Source organism: Mauremys mutica, chromosome 3 (assembly GCF_020497125.1).
Source record: "Mauremys mutica isolate MM-2020 ecotype Southern chromosome 3, ASM2049712v1, whole genome shotgun sequence".
Lineage (NCBI taxonomy): Eukaryota > Metazoa > Chordata > Testudines > Geoemydidae > Mauremys > Mauremys mutica.
The window spans coordinates 185591339-185617868 of record NC_059074.1 but is presented as its reverse complement, the minus strand read 5'-3'; the positions used below and the strand labels follow the sequence as shown (position 1 = coordinate 185617868).

General features: G+C 41.4%; 1 protein-coding gene across 6 annotated transcripts in view; it reads left to right on the top strand.

Annotated features, from left to right (window-relative positions):
• Nucleotides 1-768: 768 nt before the first annotated feature.
• The window catches only part of CCDC88A (coiled-coil domain containing 88A), a 368487-nt gene continuing 342725 nt past the window's right edge, over nt 769-26530 (top strand). For 3 of the 6 annotated variants that reach the window (XM_045009683.1, XM_045009681.1, XM_045009678.1), the window contains exons 1-2: nt 1460-2169; nt 2268-2368. In XM_045009683.1, coding sequence (XP_044865618.1) covers nt 2107-2169; nt 2268-2368 — 164 coding nt within the window. In that variant the 5' untranslated portion in view covers nt 1460-2106. Of the gene's footprint in view, nt 879-1459; nt 2170-2267; nt 2369-26530 lie in introns of those variants that run through there. The other 3 variants (XM_045009682.1, XM_045009680.1, XM_045009677.1) reach the window with 2 other exon arrangements.

Genomic DNA, 26530 nt, shown 5'->3' with positions numbered 1-26530 from the left:
GTTAATAATTTACCAGTAAATCTCTTTTATTTGAAATCTGATTTAAAGACTATTTTCCCCACAACCAATAATTTATTCTTCTATTCTTTTACAGAGTGATCCTCTCTAGTATAGAAGAGAAGAGGTCATTAAGGGAGATTTCCTTCCTAATCTTAGAGAATTAGGACAGATACAGCATCCAGACATTTGGGTTAAAAAAACACAATCTGTTTCCCTATTTGGAATTTTTTCAAACATTTAATTTCAACCGTATTAGGGAATTGATTTTTTTAAATGAAAGTGTACATACACACGTTGGAGTGCTGGAAAAACAAGATAAAGTTATCTGGAAAATATGCAGCTAAAATTTCTCTCCTGTCACAAGAGTGGTCGGATTTAGTCTGAGATTTTGCATACTGCTCTGTCAATACAATACAGTCTGAGTATATTAAGTACATAAAATCCCCTATATTAATATAATGCTTGAGGTGAGAATTGAATGCGCAAGAAAGAGGAGACAGCACAAGGACAATAGCGTTGGTGAACCAATTGCTTGTCATCATTAACAAGATCGTCCTCCTTCCCCTCTTTGTCCCAAGTTCAAGCGGACTGGTTTCGTCTATATCTCAATTTCACCTTTACATTAAATAAAAAAAAAAGAGGACCCCTCCCTCAAAAAAACCCCTATGATCCACGTTTATGAGCGTGGCTGAACCACCTCATCCACAAGGGGCAGAAATGGGAGAAATCAGCGCCTCTCTTTCGCCTCAAGGGGAGCTGGAGTTTCACCCCCCTCTTCCCTCGCACACCTTTTCCCCACAGAGAGTCAAATTGAATCAGTCTCCTTCTGCAGGGGGACAGGCAGAGCAGTCCACCCCCTGAGGAGCCGCAGGGCAAAGGTACCCTCCGCTCACTCTCAGTCTATTGAAGCTTCTCCGCGCTCCCGCGTCCCGTCCCGCCCCTCCGTGGACGCGCGCCTCCGCTGCCGCAGCTGCACTGCGCGAGCCGAAATCGTGTGCGCGGGCGCGAGCCATGCAGCGGTTTCCCCCATCCCCCTCCTCAATTCCACCGCCATCCAGAGGCAGAGGCGGAGGGAAGAACAGGCTGGCGGAGGGTTACTCTTCGCTTTTGCAGAGAGCAGCTAGCGATCCATGCGCTCTTGCTTTCCTTGGAGCAGTGCGTATAGGGAGTGTGATGCGGCTGTGCTGGGGCTGATTGGGGCTGGCTGGCCGTTACTTGGAGAAGGGAAGAGTGGCGGTTCCTGCAAAGGAAATTAGTTTTCAGGGACAGCGGGACGTTGAGGAGCCAAGGAAGCAGGGGGGATTGAGGAGTCTGTTGGGAGGTAGGGGGGCTCAGGAGCAGTAAGGCAGCAAGGAGGGGTGTGGGGCGCTGAGGAGCCACGGGAAGGGGGGAGACTGCGAGAGCAGCGGGCGTGGGGGAGGGCGAGATCACGGGGCGAGGCAGGGTGCGTGTGGGGAGGGGTCTTGTCCCTTCTCTGTCGCAGTTCAGTTGATGACAGCGGGGGCTAAAAAGGGGAACTGATTAGCAATAGCTTCCCTTCGCTGCTGAGGGGGCTGGTTCCCTATCCCTGGGCTGCCTGTGACACTGGTGGGGGTGGGAGCGCGGTCAGAGGCTGTACCTCTCGTCGGCCCAACCTTTAATCTGAGGTGGAGGCTGCTGAGTGGTATTTGCCCCTCACTTCCTCCTTTCCTTGCTCTGGGGGCCGATTAGCCTGGAGAGTTTAACTGGGGCTTCCCCTCCTCGCTGAATGAGGAGTTGCTGTGGTAGCCTGGAGGGGTTTTTTTGGGTCTGATGTAGACTCCAGCAGCCTTCCTCCTTTCTTTCCTTCCATCCTTCCTTCTTCCCCTTCACTATGTAGAGCGGGAGAGACCCGTCAATGGGAAGGCTGACATTAATTTAGATGGACTTTCGATTGCTTTTTTTTTTTTTTAAAAGAAGAGGATAAATCCCAGTTGCCAATGCACTGTTTTTTATATTGCTTTGGAGAAATGGGGGTCATTTGCTGCTGCTAAATCCTTGGAGCATTTTAGAGAGTTGCTACAAAGAAGGCAAATCTGTATTTTTTGAAGCAAAGGAGCCACATTGATTTTAGCCTTTTTTTATAAAATGGAGAATGAGATATTCACACCCCTGTTGGAGCAGTTTATGTCTAGCCCTCTTGTCACCTGGGTAAGCATTAATTTTCACAAATGGCATTTCTTTAAGGGTAAATATCTAGCTGCAGTGATTGAAGTGGAGTTAGTGTCATGGCGATGATTATATTTTAGGTTAAGACATTTGGACCCTTAGCTGGAGGAAATGGGAGCAACCTGGAGGAATATGTGGCTCTGGTGGATGGCATATTCTTGAACGAAGTCATGCTCCAAATGTAAGTGTCCATGTATGTGTTTTTTCTTGTCATTGTATATTTTATTTTTTGTCAAGTCCTTTGTTTCTTCAACATGTCATTTGACTTCTAGGCATCACTTTGTAAATATGTCTGATCATAAAATTGTGTTTTGGCTAAAAGTATTCACGTGGTCAGCTATGAGGAGTATCTAACTTATACTATATTTAGTTTAATTTATTTCCACTGGAATTTTTTTTCTAATATAGAAAACATATTTTTAAAATTTACTATTCAAAATCTGGAACTGTATTGTTAATTATATGATACTGCCACTAGAGTTTGCAAGTCTGAGACAGTATGGCAAAAATGACATAATTGCAAAGTATGTGGTGCAATACCCACAGGATCATGAAATGTAAGATTTAATAGAAATTGTATTTTTTATAAACATCTGTAAATACAGTTTCATTTTTACATAAGTGGTTTAAAATAAGATATAAATTAAATTAAAATTAAATTAAAGACCAGAATGACTAATAATTTGCCTGTTGATGAGGTTCTAATGTTTGTTTTAGTTCATGTGGTATAGGATTTTTTTGAAATTGTGTGATACACTGTTATATATTGCATGCATGCTAAGAGGGACAGACTTGTTTTTTACTTTGTTTTTACAGGATCAGAAACTTTAGTAAGCACTGGTTGTGCATTGTAGTATGGCTACATTTTTATTCATGCTATAGAAGCTAAAATGATCAGTGAAGTGTTTTGTTTATTGCCACAACCCATACACAGCACAGTTTTTTCTGTTTGGTATCAGAAACTAATTATTGAAAATTTTGATTGTTTGAAAGGCATATATAATTATATAAGAGCTACAGAAAGTGATATGAATGAATGAATTAGATTAATATATTAGTCACAATTTAGAAAATATGTATGTTGGAGAAAATAAGTCCTCCACTTATTGAAGTTTCAATAAAAACAGAACTGCAGTATACATCAGTTTATTAAGAAGTATTGTGATTTCTACCACAATTGTGACTATGGAACATTGCTTACTAGTATATTGCCCAGATATTGACATCTTTCTGTTAGTCCAGTGGTCCCCAACCTTTTCGTCTGGCGGGCGCCAGATGAAGGACCACTGCGGCGGTGGAGCACCCGCCGAAATGCTGCTGAATTTCGGCGGCATTTCGGCAGCGACGCCTCTCGATGACGCTACTTGCCGTCAACAAGCAACGTCATCGAGAGGCGTCCCTGCCGAAATGCCGCTGAAATTCGGCGGCATTTCGGCGGGTGCTCTCCCGGGGGCCAGGACGCGAGTGCATTGGGGACCACTGTGTTAGTCTTTAAGGTGCCACCGGACTCCCTGTTATCTGTCACATATACATTTCTGTAGTACTGTACTTCACTAATAAGAAGCAAGATGGTACTGGTGGAAAGAACTTCTCATTTAAAGCAGCCCCTTGATTTTTTTCTCCCCACAATATTTTAAAGTCTTCCTATATAAATTTAACCTATGCTTGGATATCTAGATAGGAATAACTGTACACATAAGTAGAGATATACCAGTGTGTAAGCAGCTTGCAATGACAGCTGTTCACCAAGAATACTGCCCAGTGATGGCCAGGCACATTCGTGTACTCTATTTATACTGTTTTCACTTGTGGTAAAAATATTGTAAAATTACTAATTTTATGTACAGTATTGTAAATATGTATACTGGATGTACTGAGCAACTTTAAAGCCAAGTTTTCGGCCTACTGAAGCCAAGCCTCACTTTTGCCATTAACTTCAGTAGAACCAATATTTAAAATGTATTTTTGTAATATAGATCCTGCAGAGAAATGTGAAAAGTATGGTGAAATCTTTTTAAAAATGTTTATCTTCTTGTAGAAAGCTTTTATTGTTGCATAAATGTGTAAGTGATTGAAAAGTACAGTGTCTTCTACTGATGAATGTATTGAAACACTGTTGTTACTGCATAATTGAATTTGACATAATCCAAATCAGAAAAGTTAAAGTAATTTGGCAGCTACGTGAATGTATATGCTGGCAACAGAACTTTTATTAATTATAAAAATGTTTAATTTTAAATTGGAGGCTGATCACTAACTTTGGTCAAAAACTTAATAGTTTAATCTTGAAAATATCAGGAATGAAATTCTGAGAACTTTCTCAAGTCTTTGGAATTTTTTCTGAGAAAATATACTGGTAGAAATATGCTGGTAGTCTTCCTCCGAATTATTAAAAATAATACAAACTCGACAGATACAGTTGTCATGAGGATCTCTGCCCAAGCTCCAGGCCCTGGTGTTTTTTTGTCTTGTCTTTGTGTATAAATCTTGGACCACATCCTGAAGAATGTCGTCCACTTAGAAAAGTGGTCATTGTGTGTATAGATAAAATTCAAAAATATACAATTTTTTTTTAAATTTTAAAATCCATTAAAGATAATTTTAAAAAAAAGAAGATGATTTGATAGTCTGGCCAATAAATTGTGCATCACATTAGAAATAGAGATGAGGGAGTTGGTGGTGTCCAATATTACTATATTTGTAAAAATAATTTCATTTATAACCTTCTGTTTTCATGTTTGTAACTTTTTTCCATAATATTAATCTTTTGGGTTGAAATTTGCTGTGCTTGCTCTCTGTCTAAACTTGAAGTTTTTTGGACGTTTGAGCAAAATCTTTCCAACAGCTCTTTTTAAAAATTTATATTTGGCAAGGGTGAAAAAAAATGTTTCCTGTTTGAGGCTTGACTGTATTCCAACTGAAAGGCTCATTTTTAGCCTTTGTGTTGACTTTTAGGGCCCAATCCAACTTCCACTGACAACCAGATAATCTTGTCTGTAAGTAGGTAAAGTATGGCAAAAATGTCAGTTTTGGAATTTTGCAGTTTTTCATCAAAGGCTTACTTTTCTTCGTTTGAAAAGGATATGCAAGTTTGAAAAACTGTATGCTGAGCATACATTGTAGATAATCCATACATGTTCTTTTCACTATAGCAAGAATTACACTCATAATGTTGAATCTCCACCCATCTTCCCAAACACCCACTGAAACAAACAACTCAAGAAACAAAGCTGTGCCTCCAGCAGAAATGTTACCTCAAAAATGGAGGAGAGCCAAAGGCTCCAAGAAGTCCACTGGGCACTTTGCTGTTGCTACTGATTTTACCTGGAAAGTGCTCAGATATTACAGCAACGGGCAGCAGTTTAAAACCCTTACAGAGCTATGCACTTACAGATAGATGCAGTTTTAAAATGAATCTTAACATTTATTGGTATTATTACCTATACTCTTCCTTTAAAACTTTGGTTACCATGTACAAGAGAAGTGTGACCGAAAAATTAGTACTAATGCATTTTGAGACACTCTAGCTTTTGAAAAGTTTTCTAAAAATCATAATGTGATAATTGTCTAGATCTCTCGTCATAGGGTTAGAAAGAAACATTATTTACACCTCCATACTTTTGTACTCCAGTGGAGAGCATGAACTGTTCCAGCGAGTATCATTAGGAGTGATAGTTGCGTTAGATGTGAGAAGTGCTACCAGAAGTAGGTGTCTAATACATTAAGTGCATCAGCTTCTTAACATTCTACACTAGTTTGCTTCAATTGTCAAATGCTATTAATGTTAGTATTTTAGTGCCAGAGTACAGCTAGCAATATGTATTGGCTGAAACCTTTTTATAGGATGACATTGTTTCTGCTGTCAGTATTGGAGGTGGGTGTGAGTGTGTGCGTGTGTTGGTTAATATGTGAGTAGAGAAACCATTACATGAACAATTGGACACTGTTTCAACTGTTGAAGCCCTGCTGCTTTTCTGCTTTGGTACATATTTCATTTTTGCCAAATGTTTTAAAACAAATGTTATATGAATTTATGAAGGGGAGTATTAATCTCAGATTAGAGATGGTTTATGTTAAAACAAGTCTAAGTTATGCAGTCTAAAAGGAGGTTTTGTTTGTTAGAGAAAACATTTGTGTGATTTAAAGTAGGGACATTGGTTCTGTCCTGGATTAGCCAGCCATCAGGAGTTTTAGTCTGGCATTTACTGTGCCCTACTCCTAGCTGGACAAACTTTACTTCCAAGACTTAAGATGTTTCATGACTATGGAAGCAGATGTCAGTCAGAATAATTTGTTCCCAAAAGGAATATAGTGGGTTCTGAGACTTTTATTTGTATCTAGATTGATTTCACCAGTTCAGTCGAAAAGAGAAATTTCTATGCTTTGTAATTTTGCATGTATCTTTGGTTCCTTTTGAATGCAGATGAAACTAAAACAGGTACTATATAGCAGGGGTTCCCAAATTGTGGGCCTGGGTGGTCTGCTGGTGCAATTTAAAATGAAAAGGAAACATGTACATTGTTTATTTACAGTATTATAGTTTATATGTATGTAAAAATTAAAATAATTTTCCTCAAGAAGTGTTAATAGTGGGCTGCAGTGCCTATCGCAGCTACACAGATGGGACTCAGGGAAAAAAGTTTGAGAGCCCCTGCCATATGGCAGAAATTCTCAAACTGGAGAGGAGGCGGGCTGCCCTGGGGGCCATGTAATGTATTCTCTGTGTGTGGTGTGTGTGTGTGTGTGTGACTGCACACATTTTACCCACAACAATGAATTAGCAAAGCTGATTATTTGAGACATATCAGGCCCTCAGATGGCACTATGCATTTGACTCTAGATGGCGCTGTGCATGTCGTTGGATTTCTGGTAAGATTACATATCATTATACAAAGTCATTGCCAACTGTAGGTTAATCTGTTTGCTTACAATTAATTGTGTACACCGTGTCATAGCATCGACCACAATTGCAGTTTTGCTTTTGCTCTTATTACAGTTCATCGTTGGTTCTGTTTTGAATCAATGCCTTACTGTTTTTAATATTTAGTGAGAGTTGCATTTTTTTTTTAATCTGTATATGTACCTGTGTGGTGGTGGGGATGTAAACTACTACAGACACATAGGGGGAGCGCAATTAAATAAGTTTGAGAACTACTGCCATATGGTACACAAACTTCAGAGGATCTCTTCCTTTACTGGGAACTTCAAAGACAGCTTCCAAACTAATACTCTTTAAGGGAGGAAGGATAGTCCAGTGATTAGAAAGGTAGCTAGGGACTTGGGAATGATGGATGTGATTTCCTGCTTCCACACAGACTTCCTGTATGACTCAAGTCAAGTCTTTCTCTGCCTCAGTTCCCCACCTGTAAAATAAAGTTAATAGTATTCTCTGTGAAGATAAATGGATTGAAGATTGTGAAGTGCTCAGATATTACTATGTGTCACCATATAAGTACCTAAAATAGATTAAATGGTATTTAAAACTGTATTTTAGTTAATTTTTTTCAATGTATATAGTGCTCCTATTGCACATATACATGCACTTACACAATAACACATTGTTAGCTCTTAGATATTTTCATCCATAGATCACAAAGGCCCTGACTATTAATCTTCTATTTTTTAATCTTAAAATATTTCTTGCTATATAAATGTGTTATGTTTATGATGCATAGAAGACTTGTAACTTAAATATTTACATATTTAAAGTACCATTTACTAAAAGAAATACAAAGTAAAGAGAGAAATTATATTTTGAATTGAAAAAAGTTGTCTAAAGTTACATTGATAAATTTCTCAGATATACTCAGATTAGTACTGTTTTATCAAAATAAACTAAACTATTTAAAAACTTGTACAAATGGAAAATTCCTTTATGACTCAGTAGTGACTACTACATTTTTTAATGTTATGAGTACTAACTCTTATGTGAGAATTCATAAATTTTCACATTTGTCTATATTTGAGAAAATAAATTTATCTTTTTGCAGTAGATAGGAATATATCACATAATACAATTTCAGCAGCACATTATATCATTCAAATATTTTATTGTATGCGGGAATGTCAAGACCGCAGGACTTTGTACAAAAGGAGAAACTCAAATGTTTGTTAATTCTCATGTGGAAACAGCTAACATCAAATGCTATTTACATAACACTATCAGTGGAATAACCTGCATACTCAGTAAATCCTTAAACCTGTTGATTAACAAAGATAATTGTAATCGGTGCATAAATTTACGTTTACATACTATTAAAGTATGAAAGCGACAAGACAGTCGTAACCAGTCTCTTATGGAAAGTTTGTTTTTGTTTTAGCTTTAATAGATGGCATTCTATATTATGTAGGCATCTTTTGTGTTTTATGGAAATCTAACAGTAGTATAGTTTGTGGCCTGGATCTTTCAAAGTTTAGTCCCATTAAATAAAGTTCAGCATGTAAATATTTGCAGGATTTGGGACTATCATTACATTTACACCATCCATGAGCTTTCAGCCATATAATAGTGTCCTGCAGCTATATTATGGTCTTATGGAAGAGTTCCTTTGATTGTGCTTTATGTCTATTATGGAAATAGTGCCACTATTGGGATATAAACCTCTTGGTAATGATGGGGGAAAAAGAGCATGCAGCACAGGCAAATTACAAGTATCACTTTCAAAGAGCTGAATTTAGGTCTTGAAAACTAATGGTAGCTAAATCAAGCATATTTAAAAATAAATTAGAAATTCACCATTTAGAGTTAAAATTTTCAGCTTTAGTAATACTAAGTATGAGCAGGTACCATTCTCATCCTGCTCTAAAACAGTCCATACACTGTGTGGAGTCAAAACTCTCTTCCTTCCTGGAGTTTGGTTTTTTTATTGGAGAAAATAAACAACAAATAACAATGTTCAGCTAAAGTTCAAGTTTGGCTTCTGCTCTTTGGGTTCCTTTTTCAGGACTGTACAATCAGTACCGTAGGTGGTCTTGCTCTTGATCAGCATGGAGTAACACAATGGTGCATCAGGAGGGGCTACTTAGCATCTCCCAGCAGGATCATCTCCACCTGTTAATGAAGTATTTTTACATGAGAACACTGGCTGTTCTGTTACATTAAGGAATCCAACTAATTCCCCATTGCTGTATAATCTTTATCAGTCACTAGCCCCATGTGTGACTTACATTCCCTTCAACTAAAGTTTGCAAAAATATATACAAAACTCAAATTAAAAAGTAACTAGATTATTATTGGGGTCTGGTGAACTCTGATGCACAAGACCAAATTCTGTAGCACCAGACCCTACATTATTTTATTGTATTGCATTCTCATTCCTGCTATCCATGCCCAAACTGTCTTTTGGTTGAAAATATGAATATTACATCAATTAGTAAGTTATAATTCTCAACAATATTTTTACAGTGATTATTTTAGAGGGTATTTATTTTCACTCTGCTTTTTCTATTGGCTGACTGCACTCAGGGGTCTCTCAACTCCCATGATATTGTGCAGGCGGCCTACTCAACAGCCTCCTCCCAATTTCCGTGCCATGTGTGTAGAACATGCACTGTAATCCAACTAACTCCTCCTTGTGAAGAAAGCTGGAGGCAAGAGGCAGCTGCAGGCAAGTCCTGCCAGGGTAGGGAGATGGAAAACAAAATGTTAGGTGAATTTAGAAGCAGAATGCTGAATTCTGTAGCACCTTGGAAAAATGTCAAATTTTGCAGCTGCAGAGTCCATGCCCTCTTCCCTCAATTAAGATGAATGGGGCAGGTTCACACCTCTCAGACCTATTGTTACAGACACAAGCGTCACTGTTTGTTTTATAGCATTTTTAACTCTTTGCTATCAGAAGTGCTAGAATTTTTTAAAATGAAATTTAAGATTGTGGAGCGCAATTGTGCAACGAGGAGGAAGTTCCACAACAAATTCCATTGCTGCCATGTACACAGGGCCCTAAATATTATTTTTGGAGAAGGATCCTGTCAATAAGAAATGGGATTTTATAAATGCCTAATGATTTATTTTATCTAAAGTAGGGCTTCCGTCTTGCATGTTAGCAAGTCCATAGGAGGTGTATGGTGGTAGGATCTGTACTTGCGTGATATATTGGGGTAATGGATGGATGAAAGGAATAGAGGACATGGAGAGACATATCCGCATGGAAATTTTCCAACAGTTGGTCTTTCCCTGTCCTTCTTTTCTCCCCTATATCCCCTTCGCATGCATACGCACACACCCCTATATGTCCTCCCCCAGTTCCATGCCCCCTTTCCTTTGTCCTTACTCCATGTCCTCTCTGTGGCACCCCATCACCTCTCTATATTGGCGGTTAAGTAAACTGTCCTTCATTCCCCCTCATACTTCCTTAATATCCTGGTCCTATCCTGCCTACGACCTCTGCTCTAAGATATTTCTGAGATTGGGGAGCACAACTCCATGACACCTGTGCATATGTATCTTCATTTTCCTGCCTCCATCTCCAGGCATTCACCTTCATATCTTTCCTGGGACTCCTGCTCCACCAAATTTCCTTTTGGCCTCCTACTTCCCCAACTCTGGTTCAGTCTAGCAGCTGGAGCCAGAAGGTCTGTGTTTGTTTATAACATTTATACTATAAATGTTTTATAAGTGTTGCCCCTTATACATTTTTTTTATAGAGGCCCTCTTTATATATTAAATGCCCTATTGAAAAATACTAAAAGGCACTTCTCAGCAAAGCCAACAAAACTAAACAAATCTGGAGTTTCTAGGCCAATCCATTTTGGAGATATGTTGAAGCAAAAAAGTACACCTCTACCTTGATATAACGCTGTCCTTGGGAGCCAAAAAATCTTACCGTGTTGTAGGTGAAACCGCGTTATATCGAACTTGATTTGATCCGCCGGAGCGCGCAGCCCTGCCCTCCCGGAGCGCTGCTTTACCGCGTTATATCTGAATTCATGTTATATCAGGTGGCGTTATATCGGGGTACAGGTGTATAAGAATAAGTTTAAAAAAGGTAAACTTCAGTTAAAATTTCAAAATACGGTAATTTAGAACGTTGACAATTTTCCAGTAAAAAATTGGCTTCAGATGAGATGTGTGCAAAACTTAAGGAAGACTGAGGAATTTTGTGTGGTAGTTGAGGAAAGTTTTAAAAATTGGATTTAAAATAGGGTGCTATCTTAATTCCTAATCTGAAAAGCAACTACTGCCATAACACAGTTGATGTCTGGCAATGAAATTATCAGTTTGTTCATAAACAGTAGTTACAACTGGCTCTTAAATACTTCATCATGCATAAAACCCACATATTTAATGTTCTAATAACTCCCTTTGGCGTACCCAGTGTTGAGCGAAAAGTCGAGTGGAAGTGAAACACTCCTTTGATTCAGAAGGGTTACTTAAGGGGGAGAACTGACTTTTATTGATATAAATAAGGCCAGATCTACATTGTGAAATTTTGCTGCTATGTCTGTCAGGGGTGTGAATAATTACGAGATTGGACTGACATAGCTGTGCAGGCAAAAATTTGTAGTGTAGGTGGAGTTTTACTGCCAAAACTGTGCTTTTGCCAGTGTAGTTTATTTTGCTCCAGAGGTACGGGTGGGGACTGTAATGGAATAAGGTATACTTGCAAAATGGCAGTTTTACAGACAAACGCTACACTAAGGGTACGTCTACACTACGGGATTATTCCGAATGTACATAAACTGGTTTAGCAAAACAGATTGTATAAAATCGAGTGTGCGCGGCCACACTAAACACATTAAATCGGTGGTGTGCGTCCACGGTCCGAGGCTAGTGTCGATTTCTGGAGCATTGCACTGTGGGTAGCTATTCCGTAGCTATCCCATAGTTCCCGCAGCCTCCCCCGCCCCTTGGAATTTCCGGGTTGAGATCCCAGTGCCTGATGGGGCAAAAATCATTGTCGCGGGTGGTTCTGGGTAAATGTCGTCAGTCACTCCTTCCTCTGGGAAAGCAACGGCAGACAAGCATTTCGTGCCTTTTTTCCCTGGATTGCCCTGGCAGACGCCATTAGCATGGCAACCACGGAGCCTGTTTTGCCTTTTGTCACTGTCACCGTATGTGTGCTAGATGCCGCTCACAGAGGCGATTCAGCAGCGCTACACAGCAGCATGCTTTTGCTTTTGCATGACAGCAGAGATGGTTACCAGCCATATTGCACCATCTACCATACCATAAATTGGTAATAAGATGATCGTGGCTACCAGTCCTTTGCACTGCACCATCTGTTGCTGTCATAAGTGCCCCTGGCTGCTCTTAGCCAGGGGCGCAAAAGCCAAAATTGGGAATGACTCCCTGAGTCAATCCCTCCTTTTTGGTATCTAAAAATAGAATCAGTCCTGCCTAGAATATGGGCAAGTGTACTAGAGAACCACTGTATATCATAACCAGAGAGCACAGCTGCTCTGTGTCAGATCCTGCAGAAATTATGAGCTGTATGCTATTCACAGGGGGTGCTCCTGCAACAACCCCACCTGTTCATTCTGTTCTTCCCCCAGCCTTCCTGGGCTATCATAGCATTGTCCCCCCACTTGTGTGATGACACAGTGACTTGTTAGTTAGAAATGAGTGGAAGGCAGCCTCCAGCTGCTATGATAGTCCAGACAGGACATTAAGCAGTGTGTAGGAGAGGAGCCCAGCATCCCACTGCTAGTCCAGGGGCAACTGAATCTTTTCTTTACACATGAAGGGTGGGGGCTGATGGAGCTCAGCCCCCTGTTGCTATGATGAAGACAGTTACCAGCCATATTGCACCATCTACCAGGAAAAATTAGGGGCAGGCACCCTTGATCGACCTAACTGATGCTAGTCAGCATGGTTACCAGTCCTTTTGCACTGCCCCATGTGCCAATAGTCTGATGATGACGATGGGTATCAGTCTTATTGTACCATCAGCCACCCATGGCAGGGGGGGAGCAAGGATGTTGGCGTTGAGTGCTGCAGCATCGTGTCTATCTGCAGCATTCAGTAAAGATAGGGTGACATGTAAAAGAGTCAAGAGAGGATTGTTTTCCCTTTCACTTCTGGGGGTGGGTGGGGGGGTGCGTAAATTGCCGAGCTATGCCCTGACCCACCGCGGACACTGTGTTTGACCCTAGAAGCATTTGGAGCTCAGCCAAGAATGCAAATACTTTTCGGAGACTGCAAGAACTGTGGGATAGCTTGAGTCCTCCAGGCCATGAGTGTCCATTTGATTCTTTGGCTTTCCGTTACGCTTGTCACGCAGCAGTGAACTGAGTCCTTGCTATGGTGTCTGTCTGGAGATTTTTTAAAAATGATTTTGAATTTTGTCTTCTGTAACGGAGCGCTGATAGAACAGATTTGCCTGCCCTTACAGCAATCACATCCGCATGGTCCATGATGGAGCTCTTTCTTTATTTTGATTTTTAACTGCCTCGCCACACGTGCTGATCGGAGCTCCACGCTGGGCAAACAGGAAATATTCAAAAGTTCGCGGGGCTTTTCCTGTCTACCTGGCCACTGCATCCGAGTTCAGATTGCTGTCCAGAGCGGTCAGTGGTGCACTGTGGGATACCACCCGGAGGCCAATACCGTCGATCTGCGGCCACACTAACCCTAATCCGATATGGTAATACCGATACTAGCGCTACTCCTCTCGTTAGGGAGGAGTACAGAAACCAGTTTAAAGAGCCCTTTATATCGATATAAAGGGCCTCTTAGTGTGGACTGGTGTGGCGTTAAATCGGTTTTACGCTCCTAAAACCGCTTTAAACGCCTAGTGTAGACCAGGCCATAGATCGCTTAGCTGGGCTAGTGTACTGGTCTAGTTGTATCGGCTAAGTGCTCCTATTGTAGATCTAGCATAAGTGTCAGAAGTCAATTTCCCATCTTGCTAGCTTTGTCCTTATCACCAATTTATACCACAGATGGGAGGGGATTTTAGTTACCAAAACTTGATTGAAAATTAGTTTAAAAAAAAAAAAAAGACTTGCCATCTTAATATGTGTCTGTATGCACACTTAGTTTGTGGCAAGCTGGAGTGTAAATCTGTGGTGTACTAAGTCTTCCTCTTCACTCTAGAGCTGAGGGTGTGAGTCCAAGCTTGAGCAGATGTATTCACACTGTCTCTCATGGAGCTAAAAATAGTAGTGTAACTGCAGTAGCATGGACTGTGGTGAACAGTGGCATGGAATAGCCACCCTAAGTATGTTTCCGTGGGTTCTAAGCAGGTTTGTACTTGAGGCGGCTAGCCTGTGCCATGGCAGCCACACCGCTGTTTTTAATGCGCTAGGTTGATGAGAGCTAGTGTGAGTGTGGGTACTCAAGCTGGTCATCACACCCCAAGTTCCAAGTATAGATGTAGCCATAGTGTCAGTGTCGCCTGTATATGTATATATATCTCCTCAATATATGTTCCATTCTATGCATCCGAAGAAGTGAGCTGTAGCCCACAAAAGCTTATGCTCAAATAAATTTGTTAGTCTCTAAGGTGCCACAAGTACTCTTGTTCTTTTTGCGGATACAGACAAACTCGGCTGCTACTCTGAAAAGTGTAGCCATAGGATACTACTGCTGCACTAGAAGTTTCCTAGTGTGCTTTAATCATCTTGTGTGTTAAAGTAGAGTAGATTGCAACAGCCTGTGAAGTGTGTATTTTATCTCAGTTTTACTGCTAGAAAGAAAAACTGAGTAAGAGTGCAGTAATATATTGTCCCAGGTCACGCAGCTTGTGCTTTAGTTGGGGTGGGGATGCTTTGTTTTTATTTTTTTCTGCTAGAATCCAGTTAATTGATAGTTAATTGGGTTGGTAGCCAAATAACAGATATAATCCCCCATTTTGAAAGTAAAAGATTTGTTTCTATATTTTTCCTGTTTCTCACTCCCAATTTGGGATTATGTTCTCTGTATGTGTATATGTATCTCCTTACTATATGTTCCATTCTATGCATCTGATGAAGTGGGCTGTAGCCCACGACGGCTTATTCTCAAATAAATTTGTTAGTCTCTAAGGTGCTATAAGTACTCCTGTTCCTCTTTGAGTGGAGGCAGTGTCAAAGGCTACTGCTTAGCCAGACCCTACTGATCCAGTTTCCCTCATTAGATTTTCCCCCTTTCATGTAAATGCTAGACTTTAGGGGGAGAATTTGGAAAGGGGAGGGGGTCTTTTAAAAGCTGTATGATGATTCAGTAAATTTAAAACTGTAAATATGCTATATTTTTGGGATGGGGGAGCGGCAGAAACAAGTTGATAAATAATTCATATTTATTGAATTTATACTGTTGAATATGCACAAAAATATATCTTAGGGAACCTAGTTATTAGGACTCTGTTTACAATTAAATTTTTATTACTGTTTCTTTGGTGTAAGACACTTTGGGCTATGACCTTTCTAAAATTTGGTTCCATGTTTCTTATCATTCTTATCACTATTTACATTATGTGTAAAAATTCTAAAATAAATCCCACTGGCAGCTATAGGGAGACATTTGCTGCTCGAGGTTTTTTTTTGTTTGTTTTTTTCCTTTTAAACAAGGCCTGTAGCGGGGTGGTCACCCGCTCCTGCCTTAAAAGGCTTAAAACAGCCCTGGGAGTGGGCTGTGGCAGGGGAAAGGGTAGGCTGATTGGACAGCAGCCACATCTGTGCTGGCTTAATGGGGGCCCAGCTGGCCCTTAGGAGAGGGCTGGGGCCAGAAGCCAGACACAGACTCTCTCTAGCTTTGAGAAGGAGGGACCTGGCTGCAGGGAGCTGAGAGAAGGTACCTGGAATGGAGCAGGGCTGGGGGAAGGCCAAGGGAGCTGGGGGAGCTCCGGCCTGGAAACCCCCCAGGCTGCGGCCTAGTGGAAGGCCAGTTAGGTACCTGAGTTGCAGGGGGCAGCCCACGGGTAGGCGGAGGCAGCAGGTCCAAACCCCCCTTGCTTATGATGAGTGGCTTTTACACTGCAGTCTGCCCCAGTGATTGGGGGCTAGATGGTGACTGGCAGTAGATCATGACTGAGGCAACGTGAGGATAGAGCAGTGATCCTCAACCTTTTCCGTGGGGTAGGCGCTGGACGACTAGCCGCCGAGGACTCTGGCCGCCAGATAAGCAGCCGTCAAAATGCCACGTGAAGCAGCAACGTCGAGGCATCGCTGCTGTGAAGGAGCGTCATCAAGAGGCGTCGCGGCGGGATTTTGGCAGTAGCGCTTCTTGACCTTGCCACTTCTTGGCGGCATTTCAGCGGCTGCTTGTCCGGCAGCTAGTAGATGGGTGCCTGTGGATGCCTTGGCGGGCGCCATGGCACCCGCAGGCACCGTGTCGGGGACCCCTGGGATAGAGGGTTAGGGGTTCCCCTGGGTGGGGAGACCCTGAGACTGCAGGGGTATTGCCAGGGGACAGCACCCCAAAGACAAGGGGCACTGGGTCCTGGGAGGGACATGGGAGCCAGTGGCAGTGGGACACTGGCCTGCAGAGGGCACTCTGGAGGCTGGAAACACTAATTCCCTGAGATGACCAGCAGGAGACGCCACAGTGGCGAGTCACGCACCGCGACAAGGCCCTTCAGGAAAAAAATATGAAGTAATTTTGTGGTGGCTTTGGAAGATTGTGGCTGTATATTTATAATACTTTGTGTACCAAAACAGTACAGAAATGTTTAACCTAGGCTAAAACATGACCAGTTAACATGGCTTAATATGTTAGTCTGTGTATTAACAAGCATTAAGAAGGCTTTTCGTTCATTATTCAGGTAACTTTATTGAGCTACCAAGTGAAAAAACACACCTTTTTTGCATGTCAAGACAGGGCCTTCAGTATGTGCTTAATTCTATCCATGTGAGTAGTTCCATTTTACCAGGATCAGGCCCTTAATGTTCTGCTCTACATATGTCTAAATTGTAGGGCTGTCGATTAATTGCAGTTAACTCATGTGATTAACTCAAAAAAATTAATCACACTGTTAAACAATAGAATACCAATTGAAATGTATTAAATATTTTTGGATGTTTTTCTTCATTTTCAAATATATTGATTTCATTTACAACACAGAATACAAATTGTACAGTACGCTCTTTATATTATTTTTGGTTACAAATATTTGCATTGTAAAAATGATAAAAGAAATAGTATTTTTAATTCACCTTGTACAAGTACTGTAGTGCAGTCTCTTTATGATTAAAGTGTAACTTACAATGTAGATTTTTTTTGTTGTTTTTGCATAACTGCACTCAAAAACAAAACAGTGTAAAACTTTAGAGCCTACAAGTCCACTCAGTCATACTGCTGCCCGCTTCTTGTTTACAATGTTACCTGAAAGTGAGAACAGGCATTCACATGGCACTTTTGTAGCCGATGGTGCAAGGTGTTTACATGCCAGATATGCTAAACATTTGTATGCCCCTTCATACGTCCCTTCGTGCTTTAATCACCATTCCAGAGGACATGCTTCCATGCTGCTGATGCTCGTTAAAAAAGTGATGTGTTAATTACAATTCTCTCAGTCACAAATTTGTCTCCTGCTCTGTTTTACCTGCATTCTGCCATATATTTCATGTTATAGCAGTCTCGAATGATGACCCAGCACATGTTCATTTTAAGAATACTTTCACTGAAGATTTGATAAAATGCAAAGAAGGTACCATTGTGAGATTTCTAAAAATATCTACAGCACTCAACCCCAGGTTTAAGAATCTGAAGTGCCATCCAAAATCAGAGGGACAAGGTGTGGAGCATGCTTTCAGAAGTCTTAAAAGAGCAACACTCTGATGCGGAAACTACAGAACCTGAACCACCAAAAAATAATAATAAAAAAAATCAACCTGCTGGTGGCATGTGACTCAGATGATGTAAATGAACATGTGTCGGTCCACATTGCTTTGGATCGTTATCAAGCAGAACCCATCATCATCTTGGACGCATGTCCTCTGGAATGGTGATTAAAGCACGAAGGGACGTATGAATCTTTAGTGCATTTGGCATGTAAATACCTTGTGATGGTGGCTACAACAGTGCCATGCGAATGCCTGTTCTCACTTTCAGGTAAAATTGTATATAAGAAGCAGGCAGCATTATCTCCTGCAAATTGTAACCAAACTTCTTTGTCTGAGTGATTGGCTGAAGTAGGACATAGTGAAGTTGTACATTTTTATTTTTGAATGCAGTTTCTTTTGTACATAATTCTACATTTGTCAGTTCAACTTTTATGATTGAGATTGCACTACAGTACTTATATTAGGTGAATTGAAAAATACTATTTCTTTTGTTTTTTACAGAGCAAATATTTGTGATAAAAAATAAATATAAAGTGAGCACTGTACACTTTGTATTCTGTGTTGTAACTGAAATCAATATATTTGAAAATGTGGAAAACATCCAAAAATATTTAAATAAATGGCATTCTATTGTTTAACAGAGCAATTAATTTTTTTAATTGCTTGACAGCCATTCTAAATTGGTTGGGAATTTACCTCTTAAGCATATGTTGTAAGCATTTGCAGGTTTAGATCTTAACTTTATGCTTGTGAGTAGTCCCATTCACTTATATTGAACTATTCAAGTATGTAAAGTTAAACACGCAAAATACATGTTGATTTCCATTGACCCTCTTTGCCAATAACATTTTTTCCCTAAAACCCCCTGTAGAGGAGTGGACTCACCCCTGCAGCGCCTCCTGCTAGTCTCTCAGGGAATTAGCTCGATTTCCAGCCTGGAGCACCCCCTGCAGGCCGGTGATCCACTAATGCTTGGCTCCCATGTCCTGCTCTGGACTCTGGTGCCCTGTTAGCTGGGGTGCTGCCCCCTGGCAGTAGCCCTTTCTTTCAGGGTCTCCCCTCCCCAGGAAACCCCCACCCACTATCCCCACCTCACCTCAGTATAAGGCTACTGCCAGTCATCATCTAGCCCCCATGTCCTGGGGCATACTGCAGTATCAGCCTACTCATCACTGGCAAGGTGGGTTTGGACCTGCTGCTTTTGCCTACCCCTGGGCTGCCCTCTGCAACCCGCAGTACCTGTTGGCCTTGTGCTAGGCTGCAGCCTGGGGCTTTCGAGGCAGGAGCTCCCCAGCTCCTCTGCCTTTCCCCAGCCCTGCTCCACTCAGCTCCCTGCAGCCAGGCCCTTCTCCTGCTACAGGCAGAGGGAGACTCTTTGGGCTCCTGGCTCACAGCCTTTTTATACAGGCCAGCTGTGGCCTGACTGGGGTGTGGCCCAGCTGTGGCTACTTCCCCAGTCAGCCCAGCTTTTAGAGCTGCAGCCCTCTTTGGGGCTGCTTTTTAAACCCCTCAGGGCAGGAGCGGGTAACCACCCCGCTACACTCCCTATTTCTGATTTTCAGTGGAAATTCTCTGTAATGTGAATCAAAGTGAAAAGTTCTCATGTTGGTCTTTAGAACAAGTTTTATGAAAGGTTCTGATCCTGTCAACTTGGAGTTAAAAAAAAGAATTGATCTGGAGGAAGATAGTGTAGTTGGGAAAGTACTGTACTCTGCAAATCTCTGCAGACTTTTTTTTTTTTGACTGGAGGAATTGAAATTCCAAATTCTGATTTGTGTGGTAGAATATAGTAGAACAAAATACTTTTGCTCTTTTTGATAGGTTATAAATTTAAAAAGTGATTAATTTAATACAGGATGCATATATCTGGTTAATCTTTTCCCATGTAAAGCTAAAGGTAGTTTTGTCATTGACTTCAGGGGAGCCAGGATTTCGATCATGGTAATTTTATCTGGACCCAGTATTAGAAAGTTAATTGATCTGAGACCTACCTCCCTTACAACTTATATTTTCTAGTTTTAAAAATCTATTTACAAAAGATGCATTACATTTTTGCACAGCATAGTCATTGGAGGGTGCTACGGAATATTCACATCCCGTCCCTCTGTTGCGGCAGGGCAGGGTTGTGATACCGCCACCGTTATCGTCTCCCCGACAGTCTTTAGGCTGAAAGCAGTGTGGCCCAGAGGCCAGAGACGGTATAACGTCCCTTGGGGTCAGGACAGCGCAGCTTAGTGGCGAGTCAATCACAGTGGCCCTTGCGCTCAGGGCAGCGCTGCCTAGCAGCCAGAGCCAGTATAACTGCCCTCAGTTGCAAGGCAATATGGCGTAGTGGCCAGTGTCCATATAACGGCCTCTGGGTACAGGGCAGTGCAACCCAATGGCTAGAGTCAATAGTGCAGCCCCTAAATGCAGGGCAGTGTGGCCCAATGGCCGGTACCCAGGGGCGAGAGGAAGGAGCTGCCACCAGGGAGATGGAGGCCCGGGCCCATCCGACTCCACTGGGCCTCGACCCAGGGCCCTGAGAGTAGTGGAGTGGTCCGCCACTGGGTCAGCGTGGAATCCCACTGAAACACGTTGACCTCACTTGGGTGGGAGAGACCACTTGCTCACTCTACCTGGGTCACTTCCTACTGCGCTTCCAGAAGCTGCAATCCATTGAGCATTGGCATTTCTGGGCTCCCCAGCGCGGGTGATTCCCTGTGGCTCTGTTGGCTGCAGACCTCTCGTCCGGCTTTCAGAGTCCCTGGTTCCTGCAGGCAAAGGCTGGGATGGGTCTTCAGCTGGAACCTCCGCCAAAGGTCCTTCCCCTCTAGTGTTCAGCCTAGAATGAGCTGGGCTGCTCCCTTTTATGGTGAGGTAGTAGTTGGAGCATGTCTAGCATAGTCTGAGTGGTGGGACTTCCGCCGCCCATAGTGTGGGATTAATCCTCTCTTGTCTAGTGCGGGATATGCACACCCCATCACATGCACCCTTCCCTTAAGAGGGACCTCAGCGAGTGGTCCATCTCCCTTTCCTCCCCTCCCAGCCTGGAGAAGAAGTCCGCATTGGCTTTCCTGCGTGAGCCTTACCTGGCCAATGACAGACGCGGAAATCATATGGTTGGAGGGAGAGGTACCAACGCATAATCCTGGGATTGGTGTCCTTCATGCTGTGCAGCTATTGGAGGGGTGCATGATTGGTAATTAGTGTGAAGGAGCTGCTGAGCAGATAGTAGCGTCGGGCATTGATAGCCCACTTTACTTCCAAGGCCTCCTTTTTTATTGTCAAATAATGTGTTTCCCTGGGGAACAGCTTACGGCTTAGATATAAAATGAGGCGTTCTTCTCCATTGATTTCCTGTGATAGGACGGCTCCTAATCCCACTTCCGAGGCATCTGTTTGCAATATGAAGTCCTTTGAGAAGTCTGGGTGTATGAGGACTGGTTCCTGTGCTAGCTGTTTCTTCAGGGTCTGGAATGCTTCCTCACGCCACTTGACCACCACATCTGCCAGGGGTGGGAACTTTTGGTTAGGTCAGAGAGGGGAGCTGGTATTGTTGCAAAGCCCAGTACAAAACGCCGATAGTATCCGGCCAATCCCAGGAATTGGCATACTTGCTTTTTCATTATCAGCATATCGGCTAAAGCTTGCACTTTATGAATCAGATGCCGTAACTTGCCTCCTCCCACTATATACCCCAGGTATAGTCACCTCTTCCTGCCTGAGACAGCATTTCACAGGGTTGGCTGTGATAGCTCTGATTCCCACAGACTCTGAGATGGAAACCACAGCTTAAAATAGATAAAAAATCTATTCAAATAGATTCAAATCCCTACTCCTCTGTATTTAGTACCAGTTACTGTTGCAGTCTGAGGGTTCTGTGCACTGATCCTCCTCTTCTTCCAACTTCCTCGTATATGTGTTTGTGCAGCATGATCTATTCTGTTTTTTTCTCACTTCTTCCACTGGCTTCTCCTCAGTGAGTCAGCAGAGTGGTGTCAGGAAGTCTTCTGTTCTGCATGCTCCCTCAAGCTTGGTCTAAACCAGTGTTCTATTCTACCACTGCCTTGTCTGTTCTCTTTTTTTGCAGGATGCAGCAGACTAAACTAGCCCATACTGCTATCAGTACCAGTAAACCCTCTCTTTGGCCTGCCTTTGGTCAGCGTGGTCTAACACAGACTGCCTTTTTGCCACACCTACTGGTTGTTTTATTACAAGTGCAACAGACCAGCCTAGTCCATATTTCTAGCCTGCATGTTTCAATAGGCCATTGAAATAGCTGGAAACTGCAGGTAAAGGTGCAGTTAAGCGTTTGTTTTCAGGTGCCCTTCATGTATGTCAGTTGGCCTACCTGGTCATTTTATTGAGTTTGACAGCCGGTCACTTTCATTCAAGTGACATTCCTGAGAGCTTCTATTTGCTAGTTCCAATGGATAATCTGAACAGCTGTGATGCTACACTGAAAGTCAGCATTAAGTAGATGAATACACCATTTTGTTGCATAAGTGTAAAACCAGTTCAACCAGGTTTTAAAGACTCAAAGAGCATTACTGCATAAACCAGGGGCTTTAAGCATGAGTGCTTGTGCCAAGTTTTTCTCTCTTTCCTCCCCCATTCCTTATCATCCTCTGCTCCTAAAATATGTTTAAAAATAAAAAATAAAATATAATAAAATAAAAAATTAAAAAGGCATTATCATGCCCATTCAAGGGGCAGGCTGTAGACTGGGGCATCAGCAAAGTGCTAGTTGCAAAAGGAGCAGTCTTTATACCTGTGAGACTGGGTAGCCCAATAGATTGGGAGTTGCTCTACTCTTCTGACATGGTTACTTCAAGCCTTCAGTAAGATGCTTTTCTGTACCATGACCAAAAAAAGGCGGGGGAAGAGAGAATTAGACATTAATTGTTCATAGACCATCCTCCTCCTTCAGTGGGAACTCACTCTATTAGGCATATGACCATTTTCTGTGCAGAGAAGTTCAGTGTTTTGGCATATGACTACTTGGTCTTAATATATTGTTTTATCCATCATTGTAAAATAGATGGGTTGTCTTTGTCTGATATGGCTCTTAGATGAAAGGTTATGCAGTCTCTTGGTTTTCCTTCATTAAAACCCTTTTATGGTGGAGGAAGGCAGAAGAAGAAATGCAAAAAAAATAGACAAAAAAGGGCTGTTTTTCCTCTTGGTTCAGTTTTCTTGATGTTTTAAGTTTCCAGTTTGTGGACATTAGTTTTACTGTTGGCTATTTCCCAGTTGTATTGGTTAATGGTGCAGCAAGTATCTGTGAGGGGGAGAGGTAAAATTTACATATCCATGTGTAATTTGTCTTTCTCTGAAGTGGTGCTTGGTGATCCATGAGCCCCCCTCCCCCTCTACAATTTCACCACATTTTACATTACATTTCAGTTGGAGATGAAATATCTCAGTTCTTCCTTTGTCTCTTATGGAGCTTTTCTGTAGAGAGAGGGAGAAATTTTAGGATTACCTTATAGTGAGATCTTGCTTTGCCATACGTTTTCATTTCCATTTCCATTTTTTTGTATAATAAATGAATAAGTAGATAGAGTATCCTACCTGGATGTCCTTTGTAATGTTTATTAATCAGAAATTATAGTTTGTCTTCTCAGCTTTGGGAGTTGGGAGTTAAAGAGGCACGAAGTTCTCTGAACAACTCCACCTGCTGGCAGTACATTTTTGGTGTGGGGGGAGAGAGAGAGAGGGGTTTATATAAGAGCAGCCTCCGTGTTTGGAAGATGAGGAGGAATAACTTAGTCACAATGGATCATGGAGAACTAGGTATCCATTTCAGCAGAGGAAAAGTTATGGGTGCTTAAGTATATTTTATCTTTCTAGTGGCAAGTACTGTTAAAAACTATTATCCAGTACAATGACCCTTTTAAAGTTTTATATTTTATCTTATAGACTTATAGACTTTAAGGTCAGAAGGGACCATTATGGTCATCTAGTCCGACTCCCTGCACAACGCAGGCCACAGAATCTCACCCACCCACTCCTGGAACAAATCCCTAACCTATGTCTGAGTTATTGAAGCCCTCAAATTGTGGTTTGAAGACCTCAAGCTGCAGAGAATCCCCCAGCAAATGACCCATGCCCCATGCTGCAGAGGAAGGCGAAAAACCTCCAGGGCCTCTGCCAATCTCCCGTGGAGGAAAATTCCTTCCCGACCCCAAATATGGCGATCAGTTAAACCCTGAGCATGTGGGCAACACTCATCAGCCAGCACCCAGGAAAGAATTTTCTGTAGTAACTCAGATTCCACCCCATCTAACATCCCATTACAGACCACTGGGCATACTTACCGGCTGCTAGCTATTATGGAATCACTGCAGTGGTTCCATAATGAAGTTTGAAGAGTTATTTTATTTTGACATCTTTTCTTCACTACTTTCCAACTCCCCCCATTCATCCTATTCCCTTTTTTGCTTACACTGTTCAATTTTAGTCTTATCCTACAAGTGAACACTCAGACAAATTATGGGGCTGTGAAAAGTTACCTTTTTTAAAAATTGCCGCCTTCTATTTCTTGTATTGCACAGCTAATATGAATTAGACATTAATTGGTTTTACTATGTTCTGGAATTCACAGTTAACTGTAAGAGAACATATTTCTTTTTAAGAAAGTAGCTGGTTTTGGGAGGAGAATTTATTTGATTTTTGGAGCTTTTATAATAAGACATTGCAGTTACATTGTCTTTACACATATAGGTACATATCTTAAAACAGAATTAACAATTTTAAGCTACATATTGTTTTACACTTCCAGTTTTTCAGAAGTATTTAAACACAGGCTTAACATGGTGTGTGTAATTAATGATTCATATTAACTTTTTTGGGGGGGGGGGAGCATATCAAAGTCTCTCCGTAACAGCTGTTGAAAGTCCAAATGCTATCAGTAATACTTCTGCTGACAGCTAATGGAGAATTTTCAGTAGCCAGAGCTACCAATTTGTAGCCCAAAGTTTCCTTGTACAAAGGTTCCAGTGTTGGAATATTCCTCCTATATGAAGGAGTTAAAAAGTAGGAGTTTTAAAAAGTAAAATAGGAGATAATGGACAAATAATAGCTATGGAGACAGCTTCAAGAACCATGTTAACTTCAGTTACGGAAAACAGCAAAAAATCAGTGCTTGTTAAATGTAAATATTGGAAAGGAAAATGCAGTTTTCACTCTAAGGATATGCAGGGTAGAAAAGTAGTAGTAATAGCTAATCACACTATCCTTTTATGTAAGAGAACAAAGAAAGTCAGTGTTAGTTTTTCGGTTCATTCAAGGAGGATATGATCTTGAACAGGATTATCTAAAAATTCTAGTGGTATTAACTGTTTTAAATGTTTACCATTTTTTTTGAAGTATGTAGATCTCCTAAATGTGTGTTTTAATGAGCCATCCCTTCTTGGTGAGTAAAATATATACTTTCTTAAATTGTATTAGTAAAAAAGGAGGTAAAGTACACTACATCATCATTTCAGTGAATAATTAGTCTTTACTGAACTCTTTGTTGCTATTTATCTACTCTCCTTGCATTGGATAAATTGTAGGCAAGTAGAGATAATAGGCAGAAGAAGACAAGAGTTTGGAAAGAGAAGGTAAAGATACTCTCATTAGCTTGACAGTCTAGTTCATTTTATAAACTACTTTTAAAGTTATTTTATAAAAAGCTGAATGAAACAAAATTATATTTTATTCTGCACATTTCTTTTGACCTCTGGTTTTCTCCGTCACCCTTGATTCTCTGATTTCACTGTATTTCCTTTTGTTTTGGATTTATGTGCAGTTTAGTTTTTCTTGGTTATCCAGACAGTTCCAGCTAGTAAACACATTATATCCATTCTGGAGATTCTACCATTCTTTCCCTACTATGTGTAATCAGAACACTTTTCCGGGTGAGAGGAGATTCTTCTCTTAACTGTGTAGCTGTGAACCTTCACATTTAAAATATGGGCTCCAACACTCAAAACATGCTCAAAGATTGCAGTTGTCACATTGAGGACAAAGGAAAAGATAGCCTCAGAAAAAGCAGCATTCTAGTCCATTTAGTACATTGAAGATGCAGAACAGTACCTTGAATGTGACCTGGAACTGTACTGAGAATTAAATGACACCCCATCACACTAGTGATTTGCAATTAGTTCACTAAATTAAGAAAGAAAGCTGTTGCATGCTATACTATATGTAGTTTCTCGGTGACTTTCAGTGTTGTCACCGGGTTGTACATATTGAAATAGTCTAGTCTGAGCCCAAATGTCTACACCACAGCTAAACAGCCCCTTAGCCAGAGCCCTGTAACCCCAGGTCATTTGACATGGGTCAGCCCTGGGTGTTTAATTGCAGCGTAGATATACCCTAATAGGCTTCAGCTGTTTCCTGGCAATGATGACTAACCCCTGCCTGCTTGGACTGGAAATCTATAGCTTTCTGTTCAAGTTGCTTTCCTGCCTTCCTTGGGACCCAGATGAATAATACACCCTGTCACAAGGTCACCCTTTTATCCTTCTTTATTATTTAAAAGAAAAGTTTGATTTTATTTCTGAATAAAGACTGGGAGTGGTTGGGTCATTACAAAACCTAAACTTAATTTCCCCAATACTAATTTCTCCCAAGTTTAGGTTTTGTAATGACCCAATCACTCCCATTCTTT